This window comes from Dreissena polymorpha, chromosome 11, assembly GCF_020536995.1.
Source record: "Dreissena polymorpha isolate Duluth1 chromosome 11, UMN_Dpol_1.0, whole genome shotgun sequence".
Classification (NCBI taxonomy): Eukaryota; Metazoa; Mollusca; class Bivalvia; order Myida; family Dreissenidae; genus Dreissena; species Dreissena polymorpha.
Genome location: NC_068365.1, coordinates 12669322 through 12694158, shown reverse-complemented (window position 1 = coordinate 12694158; position 24837 = coordinate 12669322). Strand labels below are relative to the sequence as shown.

The following is a 24837-nucleotide window of genomic DNA, read 5'->3' as shown; positions in this document are numbered from 1 at the left end:
GTTTTATAATTGGATTAATATTTACCATCCATGAAAAAGTACTCTTACCTTTGTTAAAGTAATTAAACAAAGTTTACTCGACTGATCTTAAACTTCACTGTTTATTCGAGCCTACAAGTGGATTTATGAATATGAAGGCCAAAGGAAGAATACACTTAGGGGCATGCTCTATAGTTAAAACATTTCTTTAAAGCTAAGCCGTACAAAAATATGCCCTATTCTAATAAACAAACAGTTAATTCTATTTTATAACAATAATTAAGTTGTCATCATGACACAGACAATGATACAAGTATTAACATAAATATGAATCAGTGCACTTGGTGGCATGGTAACAAAAGGATTTTACTTTTTAGGTGTGTTTGATTTTGTGGGAAGCCTTCTTCAACAAAGATTTTCAGAGTTGAATACATTTTTTCCAACAGTTCGATCAATATATTAATGCAGTTCTTCTTGAATGCTTTGTGCTTTTATGAGTACTTATGTTAAGTTCATAGTTCTTCTGGATAAAGGGTTAATCCAGGTAAAAGAAGAGCTGTCTTCATAGGATGACATACGCCCCCAATAAACGCTTTGATAGAAATTATAAGCATTCTTTTTAAACCTAAACGCATTTTTCGAAACCTTAACGTGGACCCTAAGTTCAAGGTCACAGGGGTCACATTTTTGTGCGTATGGAAAGGCCTTGTCCATATTCACATGCATACCAAATGTGAAAGTTACATCTGAAGCGTCATAGAAGTTATGAGCATTTTTCGAAACCTAAACGCAAACTGTGACTGACAGACAGACAGACAGTGCAATCACTATATGCCCTCCTTCAGGGGCATAAAAATTATATCACATTGTCAACACAATCGAGTTTAATCAACATAATATACTGGTATCATAACAAAGTTTAAACAAACACAATTCCTGTAATCAACAAAATCAACTTGCGCGTTTTGTGTGTAGAAATGCTAAAAACAAAAACTTTTTTTAACAAGAGATGTATTTGTCAGAAACACAATGCCCCCTACTACGACGCTTTGATTTATTTATTGTTTTTTATCATTTGGCAGGTACATCTAATTATCTCCCTTTGAAGCTTATTACAATGTACTTCCCTTGGATTTGTTTTTTTGACCTTTGACCTTGAAGGATGACCTTGACCTTTCACCACTCAAAATGTGCAGCTCCATGAGATACACACGCATGCTAAATAGCAAGTTGCTATGTGAAGGGACATAGAAGTTATGAGCATTTTTGGAAACCTAAACGCAGAAACCTACACGCAAAGTGTGGCGGAAAGACGGACGGTCAGATCACTATATGCCCTCCTTCGGGGGCATAAAAAAGGTTATCAAACCAAAAGTGGAAGTTCGGAATCGACATATCTATCTATCTTACTGAGGTTCGGGAGATAAACAGTGTATCACATTGGTTGATTAGACACAAGATCTATTTTGCTGATGATTCCAAAGATATTTTATGCTTATTTTCAAATTTGGAATACTTAGAGTTTTCCATTGCAAAACTAACACATTTTCATGAATCATAGACTTGTTTGAAACATTTATTAATAACTTTCTTCTGTGTGGGTATTGGGTCCGTTCGCCCTAGTTACACATTCACCCTGGGTCCGTTCGCCCTATACTATCATTTGCATATTGGGGTATCTATAAACAGTTGATTTTTCACACATGTAAGCAAGTTTGCATCTTAAGTTTACATTAATTAATATAATAAGCAAATAGTGAAAATTACTGGCCTTTGTTACAAACACGCTTACAAGTTAAAGAGGGCCATCGTTTATATTTCGGTAACATTTTTTTGCTTGATATTTTGGAATAACCAACTGTGAATTATCATATTTGTATTACTTGTATGCATGTATTGATTAATGTAAAGGTGTTACATAATGTGTTCATTGTATTATACTTTCTTCTTTATTGATTTGTTCATTTACATCTTTGTATTATTTAAATGCATGTTTATACTCAATAAATGGTGAAGGTAACAATAAAATGTTAAAAAGATAACAAATTTCGTTATATTTATTGCTTCCCTGCTTTGATAATAAAATTTAGGGCAAACGGACCCAGGGTGAACATGATTAAGTGCGAGTGGGAATAAGAGCGAACTGAAATAAGGGCGAACAGACTCGAATTCTTCTGCGAGCGCATCATATCACAAAAGTTATTTTAATTTGCTTAGTTTAAAGATATATTTATTATCTATTTGTTTTTACCTAAGCCAGAACAGAGTTTATTTGGCTAGTATTACCAATTAAAGTGTTGCCTGGATTCCAGGTGGCGACTAAACATGAAAAAAACCTTTACTTGTTGCAACTCCCAGCAGCCTGAAGGGTCAAAAACAGGGAGTTGGATTATTGCATCAATAGATAGTTGCAATCAGCGCATAAAAATATGTTTAAATACAAAGATGCTTTGTTGAAGGAGTCTTTATTTACAGAAAAAAACTGCTTACACCCCTTTGGTATCAATTATAACTTTGCAAAATTGGCTCTGTAAAAAACGTTATGAACTAACCTAAAAGAATAGGCTCAAGTAGCATGTGCAAAAAGTCAGAAACGGCTTACCTAGACTTCCATCAAAACTGTCCTGGTATTCCAAACTGGTGGGGTGGTCATTTTGTGCCATTACAAAGTTCTGTTATGATTTCCAGGTCTAATTACGCTGATTGCATGTGGCTAACTAACAGTGAGTCAGATAAACTCGCTGACATAATGTTGGTAGCCTATTGACAGCGTAGAATTTTAATTGACAGTTGCGACTTGTCTTGACAAAGCCTACGGTTTACTGTTCAATTAAATATCGCTATATTAATTATCTTTAATCAATGCATTTTCAAACAAATCTGTAAACATTTGAAACGGCTGACAATATAGCAAGGTCGCTCACTTTGCATGGAAATTAAATAAACAATTTGTTGACTTTTTTACAGGAGGAAGTAGTCGACTACGTCGTAACATAAATATTTTTGTTGTATTATTCAGTCACAAGGCTATATTCCACTGACATGTAACAATACTTTGATTCCATTTTTAGCATAGGTGCGTTTACGCACCTATGCTTATGGTATATACCACATTTCGAAAATCCACATCCATCGGTTGCCCTTTAAGAAGCCTTACCTGATCAAAAATCAGACGAAATATCTATTTAATTTAGTATATGGTTATTCTTACAATTTTTTTTTGGAAACGTTTTTCTAACGTTTTCTTCCAAGAATATTGCTGACACCGTTTTAAGTGAATTTTTCTTAGACCGTTTTATGTCAAAAAATCTTCTTATAACCTAAAACAAATTTCGTTCGTAAAACAATTCTATCTGCACTATAAATCTCAATCTCCTACGCAGTGGCCTCCCTTATACTAGAAGTTACTGACCGGGCGAAGCAAGGGAAGTAACTGCTGTGAGGAGTTTCTATAAAAATCTGCATTCAGAAATCTGTATTCAGAACTCAATCTGTTGTGCACGTCTGCATCTAACGCTTACCACAAGTTTTACGACAAATTCTTGACGCAGACGAATAGGGTAGCGTCTATTTTCATTTGTGAAAAGAATAGAGAAAAGAATCGATACAGATCTGTCCGTGCTTAAATTTTGAAAGGCTTGGGTAATTATTTTTCATAAGCGTTTCAAACACTGATGTAAATGGAAAGATTATCTATTTTAATAGTCGGTAATTGTTGGAAATTATTGATTTGAGAAATTCGCGGATGGCGATATAGAACTACATTATACCACGTGACGCCATTCTTCCCTGTATCTTGCACCTATGCTTTTAACGCCATCGGCGCTCTCGTTCAAATACACAATTACTCTCTTACACTGCGGTTCATTACATCTTGTATGTTGAGGCACGAACGACAACTCTGCTAGGATAATGATACACAATATAATCCCATTAAATAAAGTCTTTGTTCATAATAGTACCAAAGTTCGTAAAAAGTCAGCCAATTTTGAATTGATAACATAACATAACGTTTATTGATGACCATCCTTTCTCTTGGAACATGAGTTCTTTGTGAATCTTCTGAGCATACAATTTCACATAGCTGGGAGTTCTAATATTTAAACTGCTGTACTCCTGTATTTCGATTCCATTATGTCAGACTCTTGGAACGAAGGCATATGAAGCAGGCGCTGCCCTATGAAGCACACTTATTTAACAAGCTGTTTAGCAGGCAACTGGTCATAATAGCAGCAAGTATTGCAGTCAATACTCAAACCTGGGAAAGACAATATCCCCACCCCAAGCCAACATGTCTTTAGGCCATTTTAAAGAGACTGTTTAACAATTTTGGACTAAAAAACATTTTCATACAAATGGACACAAAACAAAATTTGTGGAATCCATCACAACTGTATTTTGGTTTCACTATTTGTTTGTAAAATTTATTTATCTATTCATTATGTTAATGTTTATTTTGCTATTGATCACAGGTGGTTAGCGTGTGGCTATGATATTAATTAGTGAAAACATCATTTTGAATGATAAATAATCATATTATAACGAAAAATTAACTTTTCTGAAGAAAAAAAATTTCACTATCAAATATATATACTGTATAACAAGGTATGCAACTCAAAATCAGCCCAAAACGGGGTGCATCGCTTTGAACAGCCATATCTTCATAAATTTTGCAGCGATTTTCACGATCTCGGTCTTATTCAACGCAGAAATGAATTTCCTTTCTGGAAATGTATATGTCTTGCAATATTTTAACAAATGCTGGGTCAACTTTTAAGAAATAACACGATACACAACACGCATGACCCAGTTGACAGTGATCATGCTGTCTTTAAGACTGAAATCTTCACGGAGTAAAGGGCAACTTCCCTACAAAGTTCATGTAGTTCGATACCATAATTCAATAAAACGTATGAAAAAACATTATTACCGTTCTTGTCGTTACATTCTGCATCAAGACTAACTGTCCAGCGCCGTTTGAAACCTTTGTTTACATACATTTCAACTAACTGACATTTTAAACATACGAGTGATTTCATTGGTCCAATGCGGAGGTGTGTCTTTACAACTGGAGATTTCATTCATAAAGAATACATGATCACTGTCAACTGGGTCATGCGTGTTGTGTATCGTGTTATTTCTTAAAAGTTGACCCAGCATTTGTAAAAATATTGCAAGACATATACATTTCCAGAAAGGAAATTCATTTCTGCGTTGAATAAGACCGAGATCGTGAAAATCGCTGCACAATTGATGAAGATATGGCTGTTCAAAGCGATGCACCCCGTTTTGGGCTGATTTTGAGTTGCATACCTTGTTATATATATATATTTGATAGTGAAATTTTTTTTCTTCATAAAAGTTAATTTTTCGTTATAATATGATTATTTATCATTCAAAATGATGTTTTCACTAATTAATATCATAGCCACACGCTAACCACCTGTGCTATTGATTATATTAATGTTTATTAAGCTTTTTATTATAATAAAGTTTGTTAATGATCACTTATAAAGTATGTGTACCAAGTTATCATTTTCTCATATATTTACAAGATTTGCTTTTTCCCATTGAAAAATATATCTCCAAATAACTTATAAATTTTAACTCAAGTGTGATCTCCTAGTCTTAAAATATTACTTCAGAAGAATTTAAGAAGGGCATTATACAGCAAGAATTTCTATTTGGCTAAATCAGAGAAACTGCCCCTAACATCAAATAATGGCAAGTTAGGTGTGATGTTGACAACTGATGACCAATGGAAGAATTATCATTTCACTTGCAGGCATTTTACATATTTCTAAAATAAAAATATTGTAGACAAACATCGCCATTTGTGGACAATCAAGACATTATACAAGTTATCAAATAGTAAGAAAAGTTATTTTAATTTGAAACAACAGAACACCAAAAACAACAGAAATAACAATCAACAATCTACATATGGTATAAATAATTTAAGTGTAACTGGAGGGATAAAATACAATTAAAGTGCATTCAACAGGAACAAGTTCACAGTTTAACATAGGAAGGTGATATTTTATGATTTTGATGTCCATTTGTTTGTTTTTCTTATTTCAAAGTAAATTGGCACATGCTTACATGTGCTCATATTGGTAGGAATAACTTTTTATTGAACGGTATACATACACAATTAAAAGAAAACAAGAGCACCGCATAATGGGTGCCATGCTCTGCTGCAAAAGCTGGTCAGATTTTGTTTGATATTTTTTTAGAGGTCACAGTGACCTTGATCTTTGACCTAGTGACCCAAAATGGGTGTGGCGTGTAGAACTCATCAAGGTGCATCAACATATTAAGTTTCAAAGTTGTAGGTGGAAGCACTGTGATGTTAGAGGCAAAGTTAAAGTTTTATATTAGAGGTCACAGTGACCTTGACCTTTGACATAGTGCCCCAAAAATGGGTGTGGCGTGTAGAAGTCATCAAGGTGCATGTACATATGAAGTTTCAAAGTTGTAGGTGGATGCACTATGATGTTAGAGGCAAAGTTAAAGTTTAGTATTAGAGGTCACAGTGACCATGACCTTTGACCTAGTGACCCAAAAATGGGTGTGGCGTGTAGAACTCATCAAGGTGCATGTACATATGAATTTTAAAAGTTGTAGGTGGAAGCACTGTGATGTTAGAGGCAAAGTTAAAGTTTTATATTAGAGGTCACAGTGACCTTGACCTTTGACCTAGTGACCCCAAAATGGGTGTGGCGTGTAGAAGTCATCAAGGTGCATGTACATATGAAGTTTCAAAGTTGTAGGTGGAAGTACTATGATGTTAGAGGCAAAGTTAAACTTTTATATTAGAGGTCACAGTGACCTTGACCTTTGACCTAGTGACTCAAAAATGGGTGTGGCGTGTAGAAGTCATCAAGATGCATGTACATATGAAGTTTCAAAGTTGTAGGTGGAAGCACTTTAATTTTAGAGCCAATGTAAAGGTTTAAGCACCACGCCCGGATGGCGGACGACAAGGAGGCTATGACAATACCTCGGGTTTTCTCCGAAAACAGCCGAGCTAAAAAATCAATTAAACCACTAGTGTTGCATTAAGGAATGATTACATAACATAATACATGTACTAAGTTCAATATTAATACAAATATATTAACAATAAAAAATAAAATGTGAAAAGTGTAACAATAAGTGCATTGCATCAAAAAAGGGACCAACAAATAAATAATATGAACACAGAAATGAAAGGCAGAAACTTTATATGCACAAGATTGTGAATAAACAAAAATATCTTCATACTATTCAGTGTTTTTCCTCACATTGTATTGGAATCTGTCCCCAATCAAACTTGGAAAAGAAGCTTTTTATTAACAAATCTGAAATTGTATCTGCAAAATTAGACCAAAAGTAAGAAAACACTAAGTTTCAATTTATAAACACTAAAACAGATAAAATGAAAGTTCAATATAGGTAAAACATAAACAACAAGAGATTGCCAAGCAATATTGGTCCCCTACCGGTGAAACTCCACCATTGTCAGTAATTTTTTTAATTTTATTTTTAATATTTGTTGCCATAGCAACCAGAATTCTTGACGTAGAAACAAAATGAAATGACATGCATAATCTCCATATTGCCATCTATCCATGTTTCAAGTTTCATGAAAAAATATGAAGAACTTTTAAAGTTATCCCACGATCCAGAAAAGTGTGACAGACAGACTGACTGACAGACTGACTGACAGACAGACGGAGTGCAAACCGTTTCACCGGTAGGGGACAAAAAGGATTTCCCAGATATCAGTTTGTTTACATTAAAATGAGGATATTCTGGTAAATTGTTGAGGAATGAACCCTTTAAGGCTACCAAGTTTTACAAGAGAACAAAACACTGTAACATAAATATTATAGACCAGACGACATTCACTAAATTATCAAAAGTTTATATACATTCCCACTTCCAAATCTTTAAATTTGCATTTGCTCTTCTAGCAATATTGAAAAGGTAAATACATGTAGCATGGCTTTTGTTTGTAGACTGTCAAAAGTATACTAGTATTTTCTTACAAACTTAAGTACTTCCAATATTGAATGTCTTCCAGACAAATTAAATCCTCAGTTGAGCATTAAACTGTTTTATCTATACAACAACAATTTATTGATTGATTAGTTTCAAGCTACACTGTTCTACATATAAACTATAACTACAACAATAAGAAATTGCTTAATTCAAGAAAACATCAACAATTCAAATATTTAAATAATATGATTTTTCCATGTTCTATAATATCACAGTGGCTATTCACATACCAGTACCCTAGATTTATCTATCATATGATATATTTACTTACAAATTGTACAATAGAGTCTATAATCAAATATGAAAAGGATCTTTCAGTAACAAACATGCCCCAGGTAAGGTTTGATAATATAATAGGGGTGGGGAGTATTTCTGCTATATGAAACAATATATGGGCCTTGCTCTGTGAAAAGTGGGTTAATTCATATGCGTAAAGTGTCGTCCCAGATTAGCCTGTGCAGTACACACAGGCTAATCAGGGATGACACTACGCTTTTATGATATTTTCCATTTAAAGAAAGTCTCTTCTTAGCAAAAATCCAGTTAAGGCGGAATTGTCATCTCTGATTAGCCTGTGGGGACTGTGTATGTGTATGCTAATCAGGGACGACACTTTCTGCTTTTATGATATTTTCAGTCTCTTCTTAGCAAAAATCAAGTTTAGGCAGAAAGTGTCATCCCTGATTAGCCTGTGCAGACGAAACTTAAGGCACATGCATTAAACCCCTTTTTCACAGAGCATATATAACAAAAAATGGCCCATTTGATTTAGTCTAAGTATAAATTAGGTCAAGGTCAAAGTGATGTAAGGTTAAATGGGATCAGGAAGGATGATCAGTTCCTGTGTATGTATCAGAGAGTAGTAGCAAGCCTTGATGTTGCTAAAAGCTACTGAACCTTTCATTAACAGAAAATGGTAAGTAACAAAAAAGGAGGGACAGATAGGACAATCAATGTATTTCTTCAGCATTAAAAGTATGCCAATGGCGTACTAAACAATTGCTGTTTCATTTCACCGGGTTAGGTGAATGGCAGTCTAACATGCTCCTGATCAATAATTATTGTAAGCTCAATGAATTTGGAATGTTTGCTGGATACTATGAATAATGACAATGTGTTACTATGAAGGATGAAGTTTGATGAAATGTAAACATCCGCAATGGGGATGGATTAAACGCCGGTATGGCATTGTACATGTAATGTTCAATGGTGAATGAAAGTTTCTGAATGTTTGTTTTGCAGTAAAGATTGTTGCTGCTATATCAATGTGTTATACCACAATAAATAAAGAGGATGAATGCAAATACTCTATAGTTGTTACATGTTAATGGTAGATTGTCAGTGATTTTTTTGCTCAAAATTACAGCTTATTTTTGGCTGCTTTCCAATCGCAAAAATCCACGTTTTTTCCCAAAAATCTGACCAAAATTTCCCCAAAAAAGCCTAATTTCCCCCCAAAAAAATAAAAAAATAATTTTTTTTTTTAAGAAACAAGTCTCTTATAACTGAATTATGATTTCTTAACTCTGGATCTCAACTTCATTTTTTAAACATCCTACAAAATATATAACTTCAATTTAGTCCTTTTTGTCCATAAATCATTCCTAAATTTGCCACTTTTATTGATTTAAAAAATCCCAATTTGACCAGACTCCTTTTCTATAAAACCCCCTGAACGTGCACTTAAAAACAATATCACTTCTGTTACTTATAATCCTATTTATAATGCTTAATTTTTCCCAATGTCATGGTTTATTGCGCTATTTTTCCCAATTTCATGGTTTATTGCGCTAATTTTCCCAATTCAATTGGCACAGGCTGTAACAAATTAAAGCAAAAAAAATCCCTGATTGTACAAAGGCTTCCAAAATGAATGAAGCCATATGAATGTGTATGGTAATAGGCAATTTCTATCTAACTGAATGGGTTCAAGGTTATTTACTCTTATGTTTTATTCATTAATGATGCTGAATATTCCGCTAGCTTGTTCAAAAATCAAAAATCAACCACACTGAAGTTAATGCCAGAAAACTAAATTAAACCTAAAGCATTTTACTGTACTTCACAATTTTTTAACTTGAAAACTTCATCATTTCCAAATGCACTGTAAACACATATTATATAAAGACTTGAATTAAAATTAAACTATTGCAAAAACATATAGATAATCTTTCTTGAAATAACAAGCTACAATAAAAACAATAACAAATTATTTTACAAAACAAGGGACAAAATTTTCACAAAACCAGGTTTTCATTGTGAAAAAAAATTGATAAAGGGAGACAACTCAAACTGAACTTTTGAAATGAACAAACAAAATTAACCCCCTTTGTAAGTTTGTTTCAAAATAAATCTATTTTTAGTTGTGGCGACCTTGACATTGGAGATATTGATGTGATTCTTTCGTGAGACACACCGTCCTATGATGGTGAACAAATGTGCCAAATGATTTTAAATCTCACAATGAATGACATAGTTATGGCCCGGACAAGCTCATTTATGGCCATTTTTGACCTTTGAACTCAAAGTGTGACCTTGACCTTGGAGATATCGACGTAATTATTTCGCACGACACACCGTCCAATGGTGGTGAACAAATGTGCCAAATGATTTTAAAATCTGACAATGAACGACATAGTTATGGCCCGGACAAGCTTGTTCCGCCCGCCCGCCAGCCAGCCAGCCAGCCAGCCAGCCCGCCCGCATTCGCCAATCTAATAACCAGTTTTTTCCTTCGGAAAACCTGGTTAACTACTCAGCATCACATTTGCTCAGCCTTCAATTTGACAGCTCATGAGTATTTACAATAAATGTGACATCTGATGGGTATTTACAATAAATGTGACATCTGATGGGTATTTACAATAAATGTGACATTTAATGGCTATTTTCAAGTACACTTAAATCTGAGACTTGTACTTGGCCTTGATATACAGGAACTTGTCGTTGTCCAGCACATCATCCCCGTTGAGGAAGTCAATGCTGCCTTTCCTGCGATGCTCCACTGCAAACACCGGATTGTGCTTGACGAGATAATGCTCCAGGGTGTCCCATCCGCCACCCACCCTCACCATCAGGTGACGGTTCTGCAGCAACTGAAGTGCAACACAAAATTCCCGTTTTCAGGCATGCATTGTTGAAATTAATTCCACAATCTAGACTTTAATAACATAGTACAATGAAGTCATTTATTAAATTTTAAGTACTGTATTTTATGTGATTTCTTACTGCCTTTTTGTGAGTTTATTTTCAAAATAAACTAAACAAGCGATGTGTTTGTGAAACACTATGTCCCCATATATATGACATTTAACCTTGAAGGATGACCTTGACCTTTCACTACTCAAAATGTGCAGCTCCAAGAGACATGCATGTCAAATATCAGGTTGCTAGCTTCAATATTGCAAAAGTGACATTAAATGAGCGATTTTGACCCATATATTTGACCTTTGACCTTGAAGGATGACCTTGACCTTTCACCACTCAAAATGTGCAGCTCCATGAGATACACATGCATGCCAAATATCAAGTTGCTGTCTTCAATATTGCAAAAGTTATGGCAAATGTTAAAGTTGGGGCAAACAAACAAACCAACAAACAAACACACAAACAAACCAACAAGCCAACAGACAGGGCAAAAACAAAATGTCCCCCACTATAGTGGTGGGGACATAAAAACAGAAACATTCAGCTTTGACTAAAAACTCCATGTCAGAAAAGTGTGAACCAAGAATGAAAGGGGCATACGGTACTTTGCTAAGTTGCAAGTAAGAGTTATGGACCTTGGTCAGTGATTTCTAACAAAGACACAGAACACATGTTTGAAGTTTCAAATTTACCTGTAGAAAAACAGTGAAATGGAGATGTTGCATATTTACCTTAGTTGCAGGTCAGAGTTTTGGAAATTGATAAGTGACCTCACACAATGACCCCAAAACACATTAGTGAAGTTTTAATCGAATACCTTTTGAAGAAACGGCGATAAGAAGATGTTGCTCATTTCCATTAACAATTTGTACTTAAGTACAAAAGGGCATAATTCTGCTAAATTGCAGGTCACAGTTGTGGAACTTTGAGATTTTGGTAGGTATAACAGCTTAGACTATTTGGTCGAATAGTTGAGCAAAAAAGCATGTTCTGTGACTAACCCAATCAAAAGACATATGATGCAACAACTATCATTGCATTCTTTGGCGGAATACACAAGTAACTTTGAGTAATTTAAGAGCAGGTCCTCAATAGAAATGTATGAGTAAATGTATTTTTACAATTTTATATATTTGGTAACAACAGAAACGACATATAATATGTTTCAATATACATGTGATAACATGCCCGAGTTAACGCTGAAACCACAACACCAGTTCAAAGCTGTTGTTTACTACAAAAAAATGTAAATACGTATACAGCAATTCAGATTTTTTTTAAATCCTTTCCAACAAAAGTCAGCAAACAAACAAACAGACAAAATTACATGAATAACATCTTCTCAAGAAACACATTTATTTTAAGAAAAAAAAGTAAACTAAATTGTTTTGTTGCTTTTTTTTTCATAAATATAGTCATGAAAATTTTCTTTAAACAAGAAGTTTATTTAATACATCAGTATGTTTAAAGCATATATAATTATAAATGAATTGTAAAAAATACATGCAAATACATGACGACTCAAAACTACCACCAAAAAGACACATAATTCAATAAAATTTCCTACATTACGAAATGGTAAACAGTGTGCACACACATTAGTACAAGTACATCATGTGCTTTATATTTAGGAACACTTAAATATTTATGTCAATTTCTTTCATTCATGAAAATGTTATAGATGATCACTGTTTATTAAATTAATTAACATATAAAGTTTATATTTTAACCGGAAAAGGACCGTCACACTGATAAAAAAATCCTTCAATAAATTCTTGGTAAAAACAGTTGATTCTCTCAATTGTGGAAATATAGCCAACAGTCAATACACCATTTAAAGAGAAGAAGTACAGCTAACAGAGATATCTGTTTAAATGTAGTGGCTTGGTTAAATATTATATACACATAATTTGATTGTACATTATGGTCACACTAACCAACTTGTAACTCTTGTAAACAGTATATAATATTTACCATGTGCTTTCCACACGCTTTCAAAAGCTGAAATTTCACATACAGAGTTTCTCCTGTTGACAAAACTTCTATTTAGAAATACCAGGTAAACATAATGTATTACGTAGAAACTGTGTCTTCAATTGGAGTTTTCAGTAAATTTCACTTTTTAAAGATTTTTGCTATAAATAAACATTATGCTTAGCAAAAATATTTTTAATTTTATTTAAAAACAAGCAAATTCGTTGAATTGATATCCCCCCGCCAATATGCTTCTAGACACAACAGTGTTATATTTGACACTCAAAAAAGCATTTTTTAAAGATACAAAGGGCCATAACTCCTTTATTAACAGATGATGTACAATGCCATTTGGCACGCATCATCCTCTTATTCATATATATACTCATACCAAGTTTCAATAAAATCGGCCAGAGCACTTTCAAGATATGGCTCCGGACACACAAAAAAAGCATTTTTTCAAGATACAAAGGGCCATAACTCTGTTATTAACAGATGGTGTACAATCCCATTTCGCGTGCATCATCCTCTTATCCATATATATACTTATACCAAGTTTCAATGAAATCCGCCAAAGCACTTCCAAGATATGGCTCCGGAAAGACGGACAGAAAGACGGACGGACGGACGGAAAGACGGACGGACAAAGCCAAAACAATATCCCTCCGCCTATGGCATGGGATAACAAGAGCTGTCTCCATCGGAAGACATATGCCCCCAAAAAACTCTTTTTTCGAAACCTAAACGCAGATTTCGAAACCTAAACACGGACCCTAAGTTCAAGGTCAAGGTCAAAGGGGTCAAAATTTGTGTGTGTATGGAAAGGCCTTGTCCATAAACACATGCATACCAAATATGAAGGTTACATCTGAAGCGACATAGAAGTTATGAGCATTTTTCAAAATCTATACGCAAAAGTGTGACGGACAGACCGATAGACAGACGGACAGTGCGATCAATATATGCCCTCCTGCGGCATGTGACTTCTTGAGTTTTCACAAGGTTTCTCTATAGCCATATAAGGAAAACTGCCCCCCCCGGCAGCCATGTTTTTAGACCGATGGGGACCATTTTCAAACTCATCTGAGACATAAATAAAACCAATCTTTTCACCAAGTTTCATGATGATTGGGCAAAAAATAAGAATTCTAGAGTGCTCACAAGCTTTTTTATTTCCCCCACTATAGTAGTGTGGGACATATTGTTTTTGCCCTGTCTGTTGGTCTGTTGGTTGGTTGGTCTGTTGGTTTGCGCCAACTTTAACATTTGCAATAACATTTGCAATATTGAAGATAGCAACTTGATATTTGGCATGCATATGTATCTCATGGAGCTGCACATGTTGAGTGGTGAAAGGTCAAGGTCATGGTCATCCTTCAAGGTCAAAGGTCAAATATATGGGTCAAAATCGCTAATTTAATGTACACTTTTGCAATATTTCAATATTCAAGATAGCAACTTGATATTTGGCATGCATGTGTATCTCATGGAACTGCACATTTTGAGTGGTGAAAGGTCAAGGTCAAGGTCATCCTTCAAGGTCAGAGGTCAAATATATGTGGCCAAAATCGCTCATTTTATGAGTACTTTTGCAATATTGAAGATAGAAACTTGATATTTGGCATGCATGTGTATCTCATGGAGCTGCACATTTTGAGTGGTGAAAGGTCAAGGTCATCCTTCAAGGTCAAATATATGGGTCAAAATTGCTCATGTAATGTCACTTCTGCAACATTGAAGCTAGCAATTTTATATTTGACACGCATGTGTATCTCATGGAGCTGCACATTTTGAGTGGTGAAGGGTCAAGGTCAAGGTCATCCTTCAAGGTCAAACGTCATATACGGGGACATAGTGTTTCACAAACACATCTTGTTTACTTTATTATGCGGACCCTAAGTTCAAGGTCAAGGTCAAAGGGGTCAAAATTTGTGTGCGTATGGAAAGGCCTTGTCCATATACACATGCATACCAAAATATGAAGGTTACATCTGAAGCGACATAGAAGCTATGAGCATTTTTCAAACCCTAAACGCAAAAGTGTGACGGAAAGACAGACAGATGGACAGACAGACGGACAGACAGACGGACAGTGCGATCACTATATGCCCTCCTTCGGGGGCATAAAAAACTCATATTCAAGGCAGGCTATATAAAAACTTATATATGCAAGGTTTAACAATGATAATGCCTTAATAACAGTCCAATAAACTTCTGGACCACTGATGGTTCTTGCATATTCAACTTTTATTAATGGTTACTATAACAATATTTCCATTCATGAATGGGAAGGAAAGTCTAATCTATTTTTTTTTATTTTTTTTTATTTTTTTTCTATCATTACCATTAGCAGAAATTGAAGCTAATAATGTACATGAAAATACCTTACCCTAATAATGACGGCCTTGCCAAACACCATGTAAGTGCCTTCACGTATCCTGGTAACATGTTCCGAGCATCTGCATCTTGCAGCCATTTTACGAACCTACATTTACAAATATAAATGAGCACCTCTCCGGGAAAACGTACTAAGACAAGGAATATAAAGAATTATACTGTAGAATTAACTTATGGTTTATGTTACCTGGTACAAACTTAATACATATGTGTGTGCAGTCTGAACAGGCTAATTAGGGACGACACTTTCCGCGTTCGTGGCATTTTTCTTTTTAAGGAAGTCTCATCTTAGAAATAAGCCAGTTTAGGCGAAAAATATTGTCCCTGCTTAGCCTTTGTGAACTGCACAGGCTAATCTGGGATTACACTTTATGCACATGCATTAAAGCTCATTTTCTCACAGCAAGGGTCAAATACATAGAGGATATTTGTTGGATTTGATGGAATATCGATTTTATTTCACGAGTGATCATATAAAATATATATTTTCTATGATCAGGAGTGAATTAAAATCAATATTCCATCGAATACAACAAATTTTCTTTTTATTTTACGCTTTTTTCACCGTTTATTTACTTTGTAAAAGAGTTAAACTGGATAATTTTGCTGGTATTATGACGTCATTTTGTCGAAAAAATAGTAAAACAGTGAAAAATATTGATAGTTTCCACTTTTATTTTTCACTGTTTGAAACAGTGAAATATCAGTTTTAATTCACTGATATTTCTCTATAAACCACTGGAAAGCATAAAATACAATTTAATACCTTCATTTTAATGCATACATGATCCTGTTCAAGAATATGGTATCCATGGTTTCGGCATCAATTGATTACAAACGGACCACATTTTTTTTGCAATCAATTAGAATACTCAATAATCAACAGGAATATTTTAAAGATTAAGAGTGCATTTATGAATGAATGCCAAGAGAAAAATGCAGTAGTACACACAGTACATCATCACATTTCATTGTAGCTCACATAGTGTTTAATTTAATACACAGGAAGTTGCATTTCAATACTACAGACATGACCTTGATTTGAGTTTGGTCTTGAAGCAGTTCAAAGCATTATAAAAGATGTATCAAATTATTTCAACTGATTTTCTTGCACAAAATATAATAACTACATGTATTTCCAAAGCTGTACATACGCGTTTCATCATTAATTATGCAGAGGGTGTAATCATGTGACAAACAAAATGACAGCGTCCATGCGGAGACAGATATTATTTCCCGTTTTATACCCTTTATTGCATTTATCAATTTTGTGAATGCTGCTCACTCTCCAGCCATATCAGCAAGAAAATGATAACTGTTTATATCATAGTAATATTCGCTCTGTATATTGATTTGACTCGCTGCAAATTTGGATTCAGTCAGGCCCTATTTGTGTAAAATTAACTTCATACTTGTGATGTTTATGTTTTTTTTTAGATAACTGACAACTTCATTTATGTAGTGGGGGCATTCTTTGATCTATTTTCCCCCAACTCAAGTAGTATAAAAAATGAATTCATCTTAACAATATTTTATCTATTCATGTCAGGTTGATGAAGGCAAGCTTGGGAGAGCTTAACGTATACCTCTTCATCTAAATTGAGAGGGCGTGACTTAGCAGACACGGGAGGTTTAGGAGGTGGAGTCACAGGCCTAGGCTCCTCCTCCTTGGGAAGCTGTTCCTCCTCCTGCTCAATTTCCTTCTCAATCTTGATGATGCCGGGTGGTTCCAGGCCATACTTGTAGCCAATCCTGGCAAGCTCCAGCAGTGTTACGATAATCTGACGCTCAGACTTGTGGGCAACTGTTGGTGATACATGTCAAGATTATGGAAATTGCCAGCAAGAACAGATACAGTTTGCAATGCAATTTTAGAGAAAAGGAACCATGGCAATTCCATGAAAACAGATCGTCAATGTATTACTTATATACAATTTAATTTTATTGCAGGGAAACAGATTTGATACTTTTTGTTACCCGTAATCTTGATCTGACAAGCACCAAATGCAATCCCAAGCTAAGACTACATGTAAGCTACCAATGCGCACAATGACAGCATAATGCCCCTTTATTATGGCAGAAACCATGATTATATTTTTAGTTGCAATGACCTTGACTACAAACCGACTTTCAAATGCAATAAAAAAGCTACCAACACAAAAAATGTTTTTGTGCAATAAATTTATCCAAGTTCAATTAAGGGGGAAACATTATTATTTTTTTCTGAAACAGTGATTTTGAGCTTGACCTGAATTTCCCCAAAAGCTATCCCAAGCTAGGTCTGCATTTAAGCTACCTACCCAAACATGTTTGTGTATTAACTTTACTCAAACTCTTTTAATTGAGCAGACATTTTTTCCTTTTTAAAGAAAACAGTGACCTGAAGATTGATATGACTGACCCTAAATGCAATCAGAAGCGAGGTCTGCATTTAAGCTGGTTATTGACCACATACTCCTGTTTTATTTTTAGAAACCATGAACTTGGTCTAGACCCAACATGCTGCAAATACAATTTCAAGATAGATATCCATGCAAGCTTGCAGTAACCAAATTTTCTTCATTATTGGTAAATGCAAAGTAAACTCATTGACTTGAAACCTGTTTGACCTGTTTGAAGCCCCAACCCCCCCAATAGCCTGATATACCATATTCCCATTAACACTTGCACAATTGTGAATGCTCTTCAGTGCTGTGCACTTACAATTGCATACATGCATATGGTATCCCTGCATGCATATTCTACTCTATTATGTCTTGAATCATTTACTCCGTTTTGAAAATGTAGAATACGAAAATGGATGAATATTTTAAAAGTCACAGAATTATTAATCATTCTCTTCCAGGTTTGCAGCTGTAAAATAAAGATTAACAGAGAAGAGATTTACAGAAGGATTACACGTATATTCAACAGTCCCAAACTAAAGGTCTTAAATGATTTATAAGCTTGATGGCATCAACAATCTAAGGCTTATATAGAAACTCTCAAGTCCATTTCTGGGCAAATAAAGGTGGATAATTTGAAAACGCTCTAATTTCTTATAAATGTACACATTCATCACTAGTACTGGGATATCTAATTAAACATGCTTCAGTTGACGTTTGTTATGCATACACTGGCACAAACTAACACTAGTGTTGTGCAGCACAGACACACAATGACTTTGTTCATTTTTAAGACCAAAACAAGACTTTTATACAGATTAAAAACTAAATTTGAAAACACATAATACTAAAAGCAAAAGATTCCTGATTGTAATGTATAATAGCAACAAAAAGGGTAGCAGGCTAATCCTGAGCATTCACAGATACCAGCCCAAAGCCGCCACAAAATGGCAAAACCAGTCTCACTTGTAGGAAAGGCCTGACACAGTGGTGCAAAAATGGATGCAATTTAAATGTCATTTGAATAGATGTACATGACAAATAGCACATGGGTACAGAAATTAACAAGCAAATTCGTTGAATTGATATCTCCCGCCAATATGCTTATGGACACAAAAGTTTTCTGGAGGGATGGACAATGCCCTTTGACCCTAATGTATGACCTTGACTTTAGCCCCTAGTATTATGGGTGTTGAATGCGAAGCACCCCAAGATGATTGAGAACAACAATGGCAAGTTTTATGGCTCTGGCTCATGTGTTAATGGAGATAAAGCTCTAAGCTTATATTAAAAAGCATTTTTTCAAGATACAAAGGGCAAATACTCCGTTATTAACAGATGGTGTACAATGACATTTGGCGTGCATCATCCTCTTATACATATATATACTCATATTAAGTTTCAATGAAATCCGCCAAAGCACTTCCAAGATATGGCTCCGGACGGACGAAAAGACAGACGGATGGACGGATAGGCAACGCCAAAACAATATCCCTCCGCCTATGGCAGGGGATAATAACAAATTGAAGGGTCTGTTAATTATTATGAATTAATTATAATATCAATGTACATGTAAGTTCACTCATTGAAACCTGTTTAAACATGACAGTGTCAGACCGGGAAGATTAATTGTTCCATTTTTGGAGATGTTTGGTTTACCAAGGTTTTGGCAAGATGCAATATTCTTTCCTTATGAACACAGAGGGGTAATCATGTGATAGTCAAGATGGCAACATCCATTCTGAGGCAGGTATTTTTCGCCGATTTATACCCTGTTTCGAATTAGACACCAGACCTCAGGAAATTTTATCTATTGGGTTGGTTACGTGTTTATCAGAAAAATGAAAATAATTGTGTGATATATCTTATGTCTCTATATTTGAATAATAATTAAAAAAAGACACTTATTTTCAATTTAGGTACTTGTAAATAACAATGGTGATGGATTATATTTTGCTGTATATATTATAAATGTTGTCTTATTTTAATCCCATGAGAAAAAGCAAAAAATTCAGAGTGACACCTTAGTGCTTGCAAGAAAATCATGCAGATCTCAGAGTCCAAAAGTCTAATATATTTTTTACAAAATAATTTAACAAATGTATATAAGTTTTAACTTGATATTATTTTCATGCAATACTATACAGAGCAAAGTTCAGGCAAACAGAAACTATAACAAATTACTTATTTAATCATGCCATCACATTTATTAAAGAACTTACATCATATCCATGCTGGAGCAATTGGGAATACAAAAACACTTAAATATGTCGTAAAACTTCAATAAAGCAAGTGCTGTTTCTTCTGCTCAAGAAAACACTCATTGAAAAAAGAAAGACTATCATTTGTGTGGAGATCTTTCCATCCTATTTCATCTGATACAATAGATGTATTTACAAACTAGACATGGTCAAAATAATGACCAAGATTACCCCCTAAATTTGCATGTCATAATATGTGGCATGATGTTAAATAATGTCTAAGTAGAAAATGAGCCTTATTAATTTAATTGTTAACGTAGGATGATAAAATTGCACATGCACATTGCATATCATAAGGAACACTATTTGCAAGTTTGTATTTTTTACATTCAATAGTATAGAAGAATCCCCGCTGACAAGAATGTGTCTAAGGACAGATGGAAGAACAAATGTCTATGGCAATTTTAGCATATCCCTTTACTTTGTATTCGCGGATATAATAAATGGAATAAATTAGTTCGAAATAATACTAGCAAAGTAGTCACTTTGATAGACAAGCAACTTTAAGCTTGACAAACAAACTATTCTTAATAAATATCATGTTGAAAATTTATGTAAACATATAATACGACTGAACAGCTGGTTTACTGGTAAGAATTAAAGTAAGATTGTACTTTTCATAGTAGTCTTTACCCAGAGGGAGTAATCACGTAACAGACAAGAAGGAGACTTCCATGCCAATGCAGGTATTTTTCGTCGTTTTATACCCTTTATTTCTTGTATTATTTTTTATTCCACTCACTTTTCAGTCAAATTAGGAAGAAAGTTACTGGCTTTTATTTCATAGTAATATTCACTGTATATCTCGACTTTACTCGGTGCAAAATTTCTTAGCGGGATTACCTAATTAGGGCTCCACTAAGAAAATTTGCGGGGAGTAATATGCGGGGAGTAAAGTTGAGATATAATGCGAATTTAAATACGAAATAAATGGCTGTCATTTTAATTGATATGGCTGGAAAGTGAGCGTCATTTAAAAAATAAACAGAAGTAATAAAGGGTATTAAACGGCAAATAATAACTGTCTCGGTATGGACGTCACCATCTTGACTATCACATGATTACCCCCTCTTTTACTGCTAGCTTGATAATTGTTGCTTTACAAGACAACAGAAAATAAGGCAGTAAGCTATGTAAATCATTTCATCCTGATACATCTCTCATGTGGGCAAGCATAGTGATTCCCTCATTCCTCCAAACAATCAAACTACTCACTATTTGCAGGTGTGAGACCACTTACCTTTAAAACTCCTAAAGAAATAGTAATGGAATAAAAACAAAATGGATGGGGAGGAATTGCTGTTATTTTGTTGTTACATTTTTTTGTAAAACGAAGACACCTAAATTTAACTGAATACCATTCAATACACCTTATATCACAACTTTTCTTTTCATTTTTTTTCAAATGAGAAAACATAAAATAGCAACACACTTTAATACGTACAATTATTAATACCATCTCTCTGGAAAAGTCTGTCAAAAGCTTAACTTGCCACAAAGGATTCATAATTTTCTGGGAAAGTGGTTATTTTTAAGCAATATAGTAACCAAATGCCTAGGCATGCAAGGCATATACTGTATTTGAGTACAGGGACACAAAACTATTACCAAGGTCTTCACTCTCGAACAGACAGTCATCCTTCATTCCAAACGACTTTGCCCATTTGATAAAGCTGGCAGAGTTGTCCCTAGCGAACCAGGTGCCAGATTTGGCATTGCGGCGGCACTTCAGATGGGCTGTTGGAATGCTCTAGAATATAAAGAAAACACAATAGTGTTTTGTTTGGTCAAACATGGCCAGCACCATTGTCAATTTCACAAAGTATATATATATATATATATATATATATATATAAAAATAATTAAAAGGCAGATGATATGGGTGCTACTTAGAAACTACCAGAAATTGTCTTCATAATTTTGTTCTTCAACACAATGGCTTATTGAAAGGGAGGTCAAAAGGTCCATCCCAACTAACTCAGTGCTCCAATCATTTTTAAATGACATGGTGTACTGCAACTGGTTTTACCCTGGAAAAAGACTCATATGAGTCTCTAAAAGCCCTTACCTTTTCTCACAGTAAAGCAGGTTATTTATAGCATCTCATCTTGCATGTACATTAAACAACCTCCCCATCTCAGAACCAACATGCTTATTAGTTGTACCATCAATTTTTAAGTTACACTATGATTGTGTTTCATTGACTCAATCATGTCATTCTAGGCCTTCTTAGCGTGTGAAAACAACAACACAACACAACATAATAGATCTAAAATAATAAGTTTTAAATTGTACTAATTACCAGGGATTTCATAAAGACATCGGAGTCAGATAAATCACACTGCTCATTTGAGGCTACTTTGACCACAATATTTATTAACTCCTGCCTACATTGAAACCTAAGTAAAAATGACCTTTAAATACTCCCACCAACTTTCCAACTTTGACAATCATTCACCTAATTCAAAACTTAATGAAACCTCTAATTATGGTACCACTTACGTCATTGCTCCGGCCCTCTTTCACACACTCCTCTGCCTTCTTGTGAATGATGTTGGCAAGATCACAGATGTACACTCCATTGTCAAGAACATCCATAAAGTTCTCACCAGATATGTCAATTTCTGAAAAAAAAGCGAGCTATAAGAATAATCAATTTAAAAACAATAGCAAAAATGAAAGAGATTATCAGTTTGGGTTTACAAGTAAACACCGTTACATCATAACAAAAATTCTAACACTTATGGCAAAAGTATATCACAAACTGTTTGACAAACATGTCAATGCTATGTAAATAATGCAAAACCATTTACAAATGAATGACTTCAATACAAATTTTCATTAACATTCCATAACTTAACTTATTTTATCTATTTCCAGTCATGTGTTCGATACCCACTGTGAGAGCGTTTTTTATGTCTCCCCCATAGACACCAAGTACTGGTTCTAGTCCCAGGAAACAGATTCCAGAGTGTTTGAAATAAGCCTAAGGCTTTTCATGCAATAGAGCTTAAATAAATTTTTTTTTTTTTTTTAATCATCTTCAAAAAGAGTCAAAATATTCGTCATGTGCAAGAAATGTTTAACATATTATTACAGTAATGATAGACAGCTGCATTCTTACCTAGCGTTTTAGCTATCCACTCAGCCAGATCATCTCTTAGAGGACCCAATCCCTCCATTCTTACCTAGTGTTTTAGCCATCCACTCAGCTAGATCATCTCTTAAAGGACCCAATGCCTCCATTCTTACCTAGCGTTTTAGCCATCCACTCAGCCAGATCATCTCTTAGAGGACCCAATGCCTCCATTCTTACCTAGCGTTTTAGCCATCCACTCAGCCAGATCATCTCTTAAAGGACCCAATCCCTCCATTCTTACCTAGTGTTTTAGCCATCCACTCAGCCAGGTCATCTCTTAAAGGACCCAATGCCTCCATTCTTACCTAGCGTTTTAGCCATCCACTCAGCCAGATTATCTTTTAAAGGACCCAATGCCTCCATTCTTACCTAGTGTTTTAGCCATCCACTCAGCCAGATCATCTCTTAAAGGACCCAATCCCTCCATTCTTACCTAGCGTTTTAGCCATCCACTCAGCAAGATCATCTCTTAAAGCACCCAATCCCTCCATTCTTACCTAGTGTTTTAGCCATCCACTCAGCCAGATCATCTCTTAAAGGACCCAATCCCTCCATTCTTACCTAGCGTTTTAGCCATCTACTCAGCCAGATCATCTCTTAAAGGACCCAATGCCTCCATTCTAACCTAGCGTTTTAGCCATCCACTCAGCCAGATCATCTCTTAAAGGACCCAATGCCTCCATTCTTACCTAGCGTTTTAGCCATCCACTCAGCCAGATCATCTCTTAAAGGACCCAATCCCTCCATTCTTACCTAGCGTTTTAGCCATCCACTCAGCAAGATCATCTTTTAAAGCACCCAATGCCTCCATTCTTACCTATCGTTTTAGCTATCCACTCAGCCAGATTATCTCTTAAAGGACCCAATGCCTCCATTCTTACCTAGCGTTTTAGCCATCCACTCAGCCAGATCATCTCTTAAAAGACCCAATCCCTCCATTCTTACCTAGCGTGTTAGCCATCCACTCAGCAAGATCATCTCTTAAAGCACCCAATCTCTCCATTCTTACCTAGTGTTTTAGCCATGCCACTCAGCCAGATCATCTCTTAAAGGACCCAAACCCTCCATCTTTACCTAGCGTTTTAGCCATCCACTCAGCCAGGTCATCTCTTAAAGGACCCAATCCCTCCATTCTTACCTAGCGTTTGAGCCATCCACTCAGTCAGGTCATCTCTTAAAGGACCCAATCCCTCCATTCTTACCTAGCGTTTTAGCCATCCACTCAGCCAGGTCATCTCTTAAAGGACCCAATCCCTCCATTCTTACCTAGCGTTTTAGCCATCCACTCAGCCAGGTCATCTCTTAAAGGACCCAATCCCTCCATTCTTACCTAGCGTTTTAGCCATCCACTCAGCCAGGTCATCTCTTAAAGGACCCAATCCTTCCATTCTTACCTAGCATTTTAGCCATCCACTCAGCCAGGTCATCCTTTAAAGGACCCAATCCCTCCATTCTTACCTAGCGTTTTAGCCATCCACTCAGCCAGGTCATCTCTTAAAGGACCCAATCC

The 24837-nt window shown here is 35.2% G+C and overlaps 2 protein-coding genes and 1 long non-coding RNA gene across 31 annotated transcripts in view; 1 reads left to right on the top strand and 2 right to left on the bottom strand.

Moving 5' to 3' along the window:
- The window catches only part of LOC127851240 (rho GTPase-activating protein 8-like), a 47831-nt gene extending 44824 nt beyond the window's left edge, over positions 1-3007 (bottom strand). For 4 of the 7 annotated variants that reach the window (XM_052384856.1, XM_052384860.1, XM_052384859.1 and 1 more), the window contains exon 1: positions 2582-3004. In XM_052384856.1, the coding sequence (XP_052240816.1) occupies positions 2582-2642 (61 nt within the window). In that variant the 5' untranslated portion in view covers positions 2643-3004. Of the gene's footprint in view, positions 1-2581 lie in introns of all 7 variants that reach the window. The other 3 variants (XM_052384858.1, XM_052384861.1, XM_052384855.1) reach the window with 2 other exon arrangements.
- LOC127851248 (growth arrest-specific protein 2-like) overlaps positions 1-24837 on the bottom strand; it is a 76686-nt gene that overhangs the window by 44824 nt on the left and 7025 nt on the right. For 8 of the 23 annotated variants that reach the window (XM_052384871.1, XM_052384872.1, XM_052384875.1 and 5 more), the window contains 6 exons: positions 22691-22812; positions 21797-21938; positions 17130-17347; positions 15536-15631; positions 13147-13173; positions 6690-11120 (listed from right to left, as the gene is read on the bottom strand). In XM_052384871.1, coding sequence (XP_052240831.1) covers positions 10926-11120; positions 13147-13173; positions 15536-15631; positions 17130-17347; positions 21797-21938; positions 22691-22812 — 800 coding nt within the window. In that variant the 3' untranslated portion in view covers positions 6690-10925. The other 15 variants (XM_052384877.1, XM_052384881.1, XM_052384878.1 and 12 more) reach the window with 15 other exon arrangements.
- Positions 6252-6824, top strand: LOC127851254 (uncharacterized). Its single transcript, XR_008035717.1, has 2 exons — positions 6252-6314; positions 6753-6824. It is a non-coding gene; the product is annotated as an uncharacterized LOC127851254 (long non-coding RNA).